Here is an 11,839-nt window from a genome sequence, read left to right as displayed (position 1 = left end):
ATGGGAATGGGTGTGATGGGGTGTGTGTTCTGTCACTGTTGGTCTGATGGGGTGCTCAAGCGGCTGTGTTAACATGTGGTGTCCCTGTTTCTCTTGTCTTTCTTTCTTTATCCCTCGCGCTTTCATCTGCCGTTCTTTCATGTGAGTGTGTGTCGTCCTCCCGGCAGCCCGTGTGTTCGGCGCAAGAGGAGAAACTTTAAGCCCAGAGATCAGCAGGCTTTGAAACCGATCCGCCTGCCACAAATATACCCACTTTTATCTGCACACAGCACATACTTGCCCGTTAAAATAACCCTGTTATTATCAGAACACTTCGCCCGTTTCTGACCCACGCAGACAATGGGGCGAGGACATCTGTGATGGCTATAGTTCTTGGAGCGTTGGGTTCTCCTTCATTCAACATTCATTCATTCAGTTTCTCTCAGAGCCTTTGATGTGTGCGGTTGTGATGGACATTACATGACAGTGAATTGTTGTGTTATGTTTTTTGGACGTGATGCAAAAATAAAACATTTTGAAGCACCTTGTTGTTTATAAATATCATAATATATGAATTTAATATTACTTACATCATTTATATCCTGATGTATATCAACGTACCACAGTGTTCCATTCAAATCACAACGCATCCTGTCCTGTCCTTTAGGGCCGAATCCAAAATGACTCAACAGATTCCAGACCCTCATCCTTTGATTCCACGCAAGTATTCTAGCGGGTCATGCTCGTCTCCTCCGAGCGCGGCGCGACGGTTGTACAGAAACCTATCTGGAAAGTTCCGCATTGCAAACCTGCCGATGGACGATCCCACGCACCCGGCCCCGGACAAAGAGCATCCACACAAAACCACCATGGTGAGATGAACCTGCATGTAGAATATTAAAGAACTCATAAAGCAAACGCCACAAACTTTGAATCACTTGGGAACTATAGAGTAACTCTGTATAAGGCTCTTTGTGTGAAGTTTCAGGGTAATGAAGCTCTATTTGAAGCTGTGGAACATCAGGAGTTGGGTGTGGTTGAGTCTCTGTTAAACACCTTCAGTCTGGAAGAGCTCGACCTCAACACACCCAACAGTGAAGGTCTGCTGCCTCTCGACATCGCCATCATGACTAACAACGTCCCCATGGCCAAACTTCTGCTGCGGACCGGGGCCAAAGAGAGCCCCCACTGTGAGTACGCACACGGCCCCTGCTGTATGAATCATAAAGCATGTTTTTAATGCACAGATGCATGCCACATGCTATCCATAATGACTCATTTCTTTATTAAGTGGCCAAAGCAATATCATATATAAAATGACAATAAAAAAGCTTTTTATCTATATTCATAATAATTCCTGAAAAAGAAGCAACCGTCATTTAATAATAATTTACTTTTCTCACATGTTGAAAATGCTTATTCACCCCAAAATGTATAATATGATATGATATATGACATATGATATTATATATATTATATTATATTATATTACACATATTTTTTATAAAGAATATCGTCCTAATATATTGGCCGATACACAGGATCTAAATATTAATATAAATTCCCTTAGACTGAAAAAAATGCAACAAGTGGACAATATTGCAGAAAACAAGGTCACCATTAGTTCTCTTTTTCCCTCTCACAAATCCTACTTTACACTAGTTAACGATTCTTTAACCTTTAATCTTTTCTGGTGTATTTTTTGCTTAATAAACAAATTATTTTCTTCCAGAGCACCCCAGAAACATGTTCTTACGTCACAAGTCTAACAGGTCTCAAGACAGAAAGCATTCAGACAACAGTCTGATTCAAAGAATATGCTTTTGTTCATAGAATTGACACATTCATAAATATCTACATACTGTACCTACTTCAACAATGTTTTGCTAATAGCAATACTCAACACAGTTTGCTTTGTTTATATTTCCACCCTGTTGCGCTTTGTCTCGTATGAATGTGTCTGTATAAAAGTTTAAATTTGAGATCAAATAAATAGAACACAATTCTGAACCACAGAATCAGAACGCTAAAAGGTGGTTTCTTTCTTTACGTGTGGACGGATGCACAGATCATCTGTCCAGTAAATTGCAGGAGAGCTGGAGTGTTTGCTTTCTAAAGCACTATTAGACTTGGACTCAGCTGCTTGGCTTTGATGAAGTATTAACGCACAGATGCACAGTAATCCAGGGCATTACCCGTTTTAATAAGAGCCCTGAATGTACTTAATATAAACACACTTTACATCACACACATCAAACATGCGGGAGGGTAAAAATATCTCGCACACTCAACGGGTCACACTTACGGACGCACGAAGATAAAAGGGTCAAGATCACATACTCGAGGCCGAATCGAAGGCTTTTACTTTCTCACACATACACGCTCAGACGAGTGTGTGTTACTCAAGTGCTCTTGAGTGCTTTAGAAGTATCGCTGTTTGAGTTATGACACATGCCAGGAGATTATGGAGGTCAAACTCAGTGCCACAACACATACAGACACAAAAGACATTTGCTGTGTTTTGTTTCTTGTGTGACTTTGTGAATGTATAGACAGCGTGCTGTAAAGATGTCTTGCGTTTTCAGTTTTAAGTCTAGAAGGCAGAGCTTCTCATCTGGCCTCGCTGGTGCAAGAAGCGGAGCATCGCATAGCCGAGCTGGCCGCCCAGGTAACAGGGGAGGAGCCTGAGGAGAGGGAGGAGTCAAACAGAGAGAGACAACTCAAGACCTGGGAATGGAAGCTTCGCCTTTACAAGCGCATGCAGATGGGATACACGCATGCCAGTGAGTTTAAACACACACAAACATCATTCGGCTGCAGTGTATGAAATGAAATGAAATGAAATCAACAAAAACATTTGTTGATTTTAGGTCCTCCTGAGCCTCCGGGCGCCATCCATCTGTCCGTCAGCAGCGGCACTAGTCTCAGAGTTCATTTTCAAGAGCCACTTTGTCACAATTCTGCTGTTATAACCAAATATCGTGGTGAGTGACCCCTGACCCTATCATAGATATATGCACTAGATGCTACATAAGGACATGTTTATATGGTGAATTGTCGGCCATATTGGCTTGTAATGGAACAGTCAAAGTTGGACCATAAACTGCATCTGCAACTGTAGTTACAATATATGTATGTATGAATATAAAATGGTACATGTTGTTGTGTAGACACAAGTTTGATGTTTTCAGAGTTGAACACTTCTGAATGAATCCTGTGCTTGTTTTGTCTCAGTGGGGTGGTGCAGTGTTCCTTCTTTTAACCCACTGCTGGGTGAGATGGTCATTGAAGATGTGACTCGACTTCAGTCTGACATCACTGAACTCACAACGGTTTGTATTGAGAGAAAAACATAGAGCTACACACACACACACACACACACACACACACACACACACACACACACACACACACAAGTGTCTGGTTAATTATCTCCGTGGGGACAGTCCATAGGCATTATGGTTTTCATACTGAACAGACTGTATATTTTATCCTCTAACCCAACCCCTTAACCTAAAGATCATAGAAAACGTATAGCATTTTTTGATTTTCAAAAGATTTTGTTTTGTACGATTATATTTTTTGCCCATGGGGACCACCACTTTGGTCCCCATGTGCTGGTGTGCATTCAGGTTTAGGTCCCCACCGGAATATAAAAACAAGGGCACACCCAGACACACACACATTTTGTTAAAATTTGTGTTCACACAAATCTCTTGTGTGTGTGTTCCAGGGCACCTGTTATTATGTTCAGGTATCAGCGTACAACATGAAGGGATGGAGTTTACCTCAAATATCTGAACCTGCTTGTGCGACTCCTTCAAGTGAGCATACAGGCACACACGCATACATTGCAACAAACAGGACATACAGTTACCTTCAAAAAAGCAGTCCAACATCACTAACCAGATCAGTCAGTGGTTTTGGTACAATAGAGTGTAGTAGAGTAATAGAAAAGCAACAGACCCAACAGTCATGACATGCATGCTGCCAATTCTGTGTAATTGAGAGGGAAAAACATAAAGAAGTGCAGAAAATGATAAGCTGCTGAGCTAAAATGATATTAAATGCTATAAAATGACCAAAACAACCAAAACCAGAAAGACGTGGAAGAAAATGGAAAACTACCATTCAAAAGGATCGAAGAATAGCCGAAACAGCCAATGATCAGCTCCGGGGCGATCAAAGAAAGTCTGATGTTACCTGTGAGTACTGTAACAATTAGAATACATCTACCTATATGAAGCCAAACTATCGGCAAGAAGCCCCACCAAAGTCCCATTGTTGCCAAAGAACACATTGACTGACTAAAGAGAAATGGCGCAATATTTTGTGGACTGAGGAGCGCAAGATTGTTCTTTTTGGGTTTAGGGGTCGTAGACAGTTTGTCAGACGACCCCCAAACACTGAATTCAAGCCACAGTACACTGTGAAGACAGTGAAGCACGGTGACGCAAGCATCATGATGTGGGGATGTTTATCATACTATGGTGTTGGGTGGATCAAGGATCAGTTTGAGCCGAAGAGGAAATGCCCTTGAAATGGACAACCACCCGAACACACTAGTAAGCGAGCAGCATATTGGTTTCATCCAACAAGATTAACGTTATGAAGTGGCCAGCCCAATCTCCAGACCTGAATCCAATAGAAAACTTGTGGGGTGACATCAAAAATGCTGTTTCTGAGGCAAAACCAAGTAATGCAGAGGAATTGTGGTCTGTAGTGCAATGTCTTGGGCTGGAATACCTGTTCACAGGTGCCAGAAGTTGGTCGACTTCATGCAACACAGATGTGAAGCAGTTCTCACAAACCGCTATGCTATACAACTAAATATTAGTTCAGTGATTCACAAGAACGCTAAACCAATGAGACACTCTTCACGTTTTGATTCAGAATAGAATGTGCAGTGTTCCCTATGCATTTGTGTCTTGAAATAAAAGTTATAATTAGGATTTTGAACTTTACTCACTTTTTTAAACGCACAGCTATTATTTTGCACACAACTGTATGTTTAGACAGGCTAGTCTTAAGATGTTATGTAACGTGTGAGTTTGATTTGGTTGTTTGTGTGTTTACGCCAGGGCCGGTTGTGTAACCTTTCTGTTTTTGTTTTTTTATATTTTTAAGCACAAGTTTTAGGGCTCATTTATGTTGTGTGTGAGTGTGTGTGTGTGTGTTTTTTTTTGAGCATGCTAATTTAAATGTGCGTGTTTGTGTTTTCCATTTTGAATCCCTCTGGAAATATTTGCATGTCTGTGAGAGGCCGTAAACTTGCAGACAGAACGCCTCTTAGACACCAACACACACACACAGCAAACACACACACACTTGCTGTGTCCATCTACAATTCACACATGGACACACATACAGCGTGTTTCAGGGATATGATTTTATAATTTATCATATTTGCAACATGTTTGTGTTTTTTTCTCACTCCGTTTCTTTCATAACACACACACATGCACACACCCTCGGTGAGGTTAGTCGGGCTGAAGAGAGGGTCTGTGTTAGACGTTCTGGGAATAGAGCGTCCGTGTTTTCCCTGCTTTCTCGGGACCCGGCCTGCAACCAACACACCATCAGAACATTATCCTGTTTACCATGTGGAGTGTGTGTGTGCGCTTGATGCTGGGATATGAAGATGAATACAGAATGACTTGTATTGTAATGAATGAATATTGTAAAACCCCTTATTTATACCTGTTTTCAAAGGTCTAGTCCACCCAAATATAAAACACTATGTTGATTTTACCCACAATGCGCTTGTTTAATCTCTTACTCTCCATATTTGCAGGTTGGAGAGAGGTGGACGGGCTCTTGCCCCGCCAGCAGGGTCTGAAAGAGGCGCTGGAGCAGCTCCTGGGGCAAATTAAAGGGGCGCATCGGCACTGCGCTTGCCACGGTAAACACTCCATGACACCGCATGTGAATGAAAAATCTCCCCATTCACTAAGAGCCACTGTGACCACCAGCACAAACATCTCAAACAAATGGCGAGTTAATATTTCAGAGGCCGGACCCCAAACAGGCCGAGCGGGTGTGCGCGCGTGTCTCCAGGGGTCTACTCTGGGGGTCTTGTTTGTTGTTTTTACGGCGTCGGGGTTGAGGCTTTACTTAACTGTGAGTTAAGGGGCATAAATTATCCCGGACTGTTTGGAGTAAGAACCTGGCACTTACACACACACACACACTTTATAAGGAAATCCCTGCCCGTTCACTTGGCCTTTATATTCTGAGTTCCATCGCTGAAACTGTTTCGGTCATGAGTTTTAGAAAAGTGAAACTTTGTTAGTTTGTTGTTGTTTAGCTGAGTTTAAGCTCTTGTATGTTTACATGTTTGTTGTGTTTGTTGTTGTCTCTCTCACTCTCACTCTCTCTCTCTCTCTCTCTCTCTCTGAACATATGTGTTTTTAGAGCCGAGCAAAGCCGCGTCAAACGTCAGGAAACATTCAGTGTCTAAAAGCCTGAGGCATCTTTTCCAGCCCACCAGCAAATTTGTCAAAAATCTGAAAAGGTACAAGATAAACAACTCCAGAAAGGGCTGTTTCAACAGTTAACGCTGGGGAAATTGCTGGTCTTATGTTATCTGTGACGGCCTCTCTCTCTCTCTCTCTCTCTCTCTTCAGGGGTCTCTATCTGGCCTGCATTTTCTACAACGATGAGAATGTTCTGGTGACTCCAGAGGACCAGCTGCCTGTGGTGGAGGTGGATGATTCTTACAGCTGCCACGCGCAGGACTTCCTCTGGTTCACAAAGGTATTTGTGGTGCTTATGTTTCCAAACATATCGCAGCAACACTCTCTCTTTAAAATAAAGCTGCTGAATGATGACATTAAAGAACTGTTTTAAGCGGTATGCTTCCTTTCTGTTGCAAAATCTCTTTATAGACAGTTTCAGAGGTAACAGCATGGTATGGCACAAATGTAACACACTTACGGTAGACCTCGCCCAAGAATGAATCACTTTTGAGTTTTAGTTTAATTCAATGAATGTACAATATAATATGAATATAAATGAAATATAAAACAAATTGTTATACCATAAACAAACACAGACCGGAAGTTAACTTTATGCCAGACGTGAGCCTGTGAAACTGTTTATAGTTGAAAAAGGTTTTACAGATTAAAAGGGTGAGAATTATAATATACAAGTTGAAAGTTTTGTTCTTTGTAGGTCCAAAAAATAATGATCCTATGGTGTCGCTGCAAAAAAAAAACATTTTCAAAACCTTTATTTTTAAGAGTGAAGTTGAAATTATAATTTTTTTTAAAGCAAATCTTGGTGTTTGTGAATCTCTTATAATGGAAACACATGTGTACAAGACATGTATAGTCCTACAAAAACACTAAACATTAAACTACATATGTTTTTCACTACAAATTCAATTCAAGCTACATTGAACCAAATTTATTAATTTAATTATTACATTGTTGCCAGCGATTTTTTTTAAATATCTGCCTTCCCCCATCCAAGTCGATAGGATTGTGGACTGGCTATGACGTAAATAACTTTCGCAACGCCCAGAGGCGTTGCAAACATGGCCGCCGAGTGTCAAGACTTCCCAAAACGGACTTCGATTGAACTCGAGTCAAAATCCGAAATCTGTTAATAGTGATTTTTCAAAATGGATAATATAAAACTATTGTGAATATTTTATGAATAATATAATACAAAATGAAAAAACTAAATTTGTATGCAGTACTATAAAATGTACAACCATGTACAAATATATTTGAAAAACAAAAAAATGTATGAATTAGAATAAATAGTCAAATATCTGAAGCTTCTCACTCATTGTAAATGTTTTTAGTTCAAACATCTTTTGTTCAAACAACTTATCTAAAGCAGGACTTCACACATACACGCAAACATATTGATGATGTTGGACGACTTTTCAGGAAATGAAAAAAAACATTGTATTATTTTAATACATTTTCATTGGTTAAAAATGTGCAAAACCCCCAGACAAACATGAAGGTAAACAATAGTAATTTGTTTATAACAAATCAAAGTCACAAACTATGGACATACAAGATTTTTGCTAGACAGCGACGATGTTGTGTGTGTTACAGGTGTCTCACCTGTGGGAGGAGCTCACCTGGATTCAACAGTGCATCAGTCCTGCACACGCCTCCAGCTCCTGCACGCTTCAGACTCGGCTCAAAATGCTTCAGGCTGCCGCACAGCTCCAGGTGATCACATCTAAACACATCAGATTGTGCGGTTTGATTTTTCAATACATCCTGCTTTTTGTCGTTGCAAACATTACAACACTGGGTCCTGGGAAACCTGATGTGATGTGTGTGCTGTGTGTGCAGGCGCTCCTTGGGACGGTAGATCTGGGGCAGGTCTATTTCGAGCCCATCAAAGACAAGCACGGTAACGCGGTGCTGGTGCTGATGAGAGACGTGGGCGCGTGTGTACCGCTGGAAGGCGTGCGATGGATTCCCGTCAGTAAATTCCAGCTGCAGCGCAGGTCTTCCTCTTCGGATGAGGCCACGGCTCTGGAGACGCTGCTGACCACGCTGCACGTGAGTGAATGCCGTTGTCACGCCGCAAAACCAGGACTCACAAGCGGCTTCATTCCACAAGTGTGAATGAAAACCTCAATCCTGTCTCGCTCAGAGCCTGGCAGCCCGTCAACATTAAACGCTGTTGGGTTTAGATGGTCTCATCGGTGACGCATTTGAATGTGGTATTTCACAAAGGTCTAAAGTTGAAACAGGATGACAAAATTGTTGAGAATTATTCAACAACATTATTTTAGCTCCTGCACTTCTCTTTGTATCTGTGTGTGTGCGCGCGCACTGAATTGTGGGTGTATGACAGTAGCATTGTTCGCTTGATGATTTATTCTGAATAACTATAAACATCATTTAGCTCTGACTGTGTGTGTTTGAACGTCTCTGGTCTCAGTGTGAAGATGATGTTTGGTCTGAACGGCTCACATTTTCCTGTGGTAAAGCAGTGTGTGTGTGCGTGTGGTAATGTGGTTCCACAGCTCAACAACCACATGGCTCCAGCGTCCATCTCACAGTCAAATAGTTTAGAAATGATAAACGTGGGTCAATTTCAGGCTGTTACAGGAAGTTCTTTATACCACTGAATGTGTGAATGTGTGTCTGTGTTCATGCATTTGTATGTATGTATGTATGTATGTTTGTGTGTGTTTTCTTTACGTTTCATATCTTGAAAAGGGTTTATTTTTGTTAATGGATCGTACTCTGCACAAATGCATTCACACATGTAATACCATAATGTTTAAATTCCAAAAGGCATCACATATTTACCATAACATTATAATTAATAATAAGAAATGTAGCGAAGTAAAACTGTTATACAAACGAACTCGTCACTTCTGTTGGTTTTGTTTAAAGTGTGACCTGGACATGTGTGTGAAGATCTGTGTGTTTGCGCCTGCGCAGGAGAAACAGTCGTATCACAGACGCAGCAGGAAGTGTCTGAGTCCGGGTCTGTATCTGGGTTATCTGAAGCTCTACACATCAGTGGATCAGATCCGAGTGCTCGTGTCACACAAACACCCAAACGTCCTCTGTCACGTCAAAATACGAGACAGCGGTCACATCTCCAGGTACGAGCGTATTTATGGAAGCGTCGCGCAGGTGCGTCTGCGAGGGTGTTATTGTAATCGTGTGTGTTATGCAGGGAGGAGTGGGAGTGGCTTCAGTCGCTGGATTCGCTGGAGGGGAGCGCGCAGGTGTGCGAGGACGTCCAGAGCGCTCCTCATCGCCTCCTGCTGGAGCTCAGAACTGCTGCCAAAGAACTGCTCAGCTCCATTAATATTCACAACAACCAGGTGTGTGAACCTACAGATGGTACAACACTGTTCTCAGTTCTCCAAAGGCAATTTCATATAAATAAAGTTTTGATGTACTCGTGTTAGGCAAAAGATTTCCGGGTGTATGTGAAGGAGGTGGTGGAGTTAGGGGAGGGAGTGTCCTTCCTGTTGCTCCTCCCACCATGTGAGGAGGTGTGCTCTCCTCCGGGACAGAACCATCTGTGCTCGCTGCGGTCCAGCTTCTTTACTCTACCGCTGCAGATCTTTGAGCTCGGTGAGAGGACAAACAACGTAAAAACATTCACAAATGTTGTTTCGAAAGGTTCTAGCCCAGCCAAAAAGGAACATTCTGTCGTTATTTAACAACCCATTCAAGTTCACCTATATTCCATCTGTGTCTAGTTCACTTCGAGGCGTACTCTCCCAGTTTCATCGCTCTGTATTGTCGCGTGTCGGCTTTGCTGGGTCTGGAGTCGCTGATGTCCCAGCAGTCTTTGCGGGAGGCGTTCTCAGAGACGGAGCTGCTTGCTGCCAAACAGAAACATCAGCAGGTTGAGGAGTATTTGCAGGTATTTCTGACCTCTCGGCAAATTAACACTGGCAGCCTGTTCAGTTTTCACCGCGGCAGTAAAACAGCAATAAAATACAGAACAAACTGTACAGCTGCCGGAATTTACTGTATCATCTTTAATAGACGTGAGAGGACCAAGACACTATAAAACACATGTGATGAGAATTACAGCCCTCAAAGGTCAACACACCGTTAGCCGGCTTAAAATATTTGAGTTTGTTGTAAACATCCAAAGTGAAGTTTTAAACTTTTGCATTTATTTCAGCCTGATGATTTAAAAAAAAATGCAGATTCTTCAAATATTGGAAGTGTATAAAGTAATTTGCAAATAAAACACAGGCAGAGATTAAATGTAAACCTGTCCAAATCAAAATTCAGAGTTATTCGTTTATATTTCGTCTGTTCTGCATGTACAGTTTTATTTGTAGCGCTTGTGTGTGTTTTGCCCTTTTAGCATCTGGAGGATTTGTGGCGTGAGGCCCGCTGGATGGCCGTCCTACAGTCTGCACGATATAAGCATCAGAACTCGGGTGCGAGTCTCGGCTGGATCATAGACTTCTCCAAAGAGTCCATTCCGGAAAAACCACCTTCCACCTCTCAGCCGTCATACCTGCCGTCACCGGCCCCTTCACCTGATACCCCACGCAAACACAACGGTGAGAATATGCGTTCTATCCTCATCTACCTCATCATCTGACCTCTCTCTCATGTTCACTACAAAATATCTTCTCTCTCCCTTTGCAAGATTCTCACGGCCTGTCTGATGACGATACATCCGAGGTGTTCCTCGCTGCTGACAGTGACTTTAACTCCAGCGTTCCCATAAGCACCAGAGAACTGGATCTGCTCCCTCCTTCACCGGCCAGCTTCCGCTCCGCGCCGTCTGCCCACCCTTCCTCCTCATCGCCGCGCTCCTCTCTGAGTCAGCCGGACGTGCTCCGGACCGGCGTGAGCAAACGGGAACATCTGCCCATGAACTCGTTCGACAGCGACTTCATCCTTCCCAGCCGTCAGATCGAGCTGCTGAGGGTCACAGAGAAGAGAACGGCGCTGTGCGTCCGCACCAGCAGCTTGGAATATCCGTCTTCTGTCGCCACGGCAACCTCGCCTCCCAGTTCCACATCACACAAATGCTGGACTCGCCCTTCCTCCTTCGATCTGTGCTTCTCCCATGAGCCCTGCCCTAAACCCGTGCGCACCCTGTCAGAGGACAGTGGGGTACAGCGACTCTCCGCTCACTCGGCCGGGTCTCCTCTCAGGCTGTGTCACACCACTCTGAGAGTTTACCCACAATACCGCACCGGTTTACCTAAAGACACCAGCGTGAAAGTGAGTGTTGGAGGGTAAAAGGTGACAGATTCAGCTGTTTTTAGATGGAATTTGAATCGCAGCATGTGAAGTGTATATAAAAGTGTATGTTGCAATATACATAAAGAATATTTTTATTTAGAATAATGTTAAGAATTGAAACACAGTTAAAGAAAGAAATG

General features: G+C 42.7%; 1 protein-coding gene across 1 annotated transcript in view; it reads left to right on the top strand.

The window, feature by feature from the left end:
- The window catches only part of ankfn1b (ankyrin repeat and fibronectin type III domain containing 1b), a gene marked incomplete at its 5' end in the record, with an annotated part of 32,261 nt that overhangs the window by 17,196 nt on the left and 3,226 nt on the right, over positions 1–11,839 (top strand). The window contains 17 exons of the mRNA XM_079487956.1: positions 647–851; positions 962–1,169; positions 2,565–2,762; positions 2,850–2,963; positions 3,214–3,311; positions 3,713–3,803; positions 5,774–5,881; positions 6,394–6,493; positions 6,606–6,735; positions 8,052–8,171; positions 8,298–8,510; positions 9,405–9,571; positions 9,646–9,796; positions 9,884–10,052; positions 10,181–10,347; positions 10,804–11,005; positions 11,095–11,678. Of these exons, the coding sequence (XP_079344082.1) occupies positions 647–851; positions 962–1,169; positions 2,565–2,762; positions 2,850–2,963; positions 3,214–3,311; positions 3,713–3,803; positions 5,774–5,881; positions 6,394–6,493; positions 6,606–6,735; positions 8,052–8,171; positions 8,298–8,510; positions 9,405–9,571; positions 9,646–9,796; positions 9,884–10,052; positions 10,181–10,347; positions 10,804–11,005; positions 11,095–11,678 (3,025 nt within the window). The remainder of the gene's footprint in view (positions 1–646; positions 852–961; positions 1,170–2,564; positions 2,763–2,849; positions 2,964–3,213; positions 3,312–3,712; positions 3,804–5,773; positions 5,882–6,393; positions 6,494–6,605; positions 6,736–8,051; positions 8,172–8,297; positions 8,511–9,404; positions 9,572–9,645; positions 9,797–9,883; positions 10,053–10,180; positions 10,348–10,803; positions 11,006–11,094; positions 11,679–11,839) is intronic.

Source organism: Barbatula barbatula (assembly GCF_947034865.1).
Source record: "Barbatula barbatula genome assembly, chromosome: 23".
Classification (NCBI taxonomy): Eukaryota; Metazoa; Chordata; class Actinopteri; order Cypriniformes; family Nemacheilidae; genus Barbatula; species Barbatula barbatula.
This window is presented reverse-complemented; position numbering and strand designations above follow the sequence as displayed.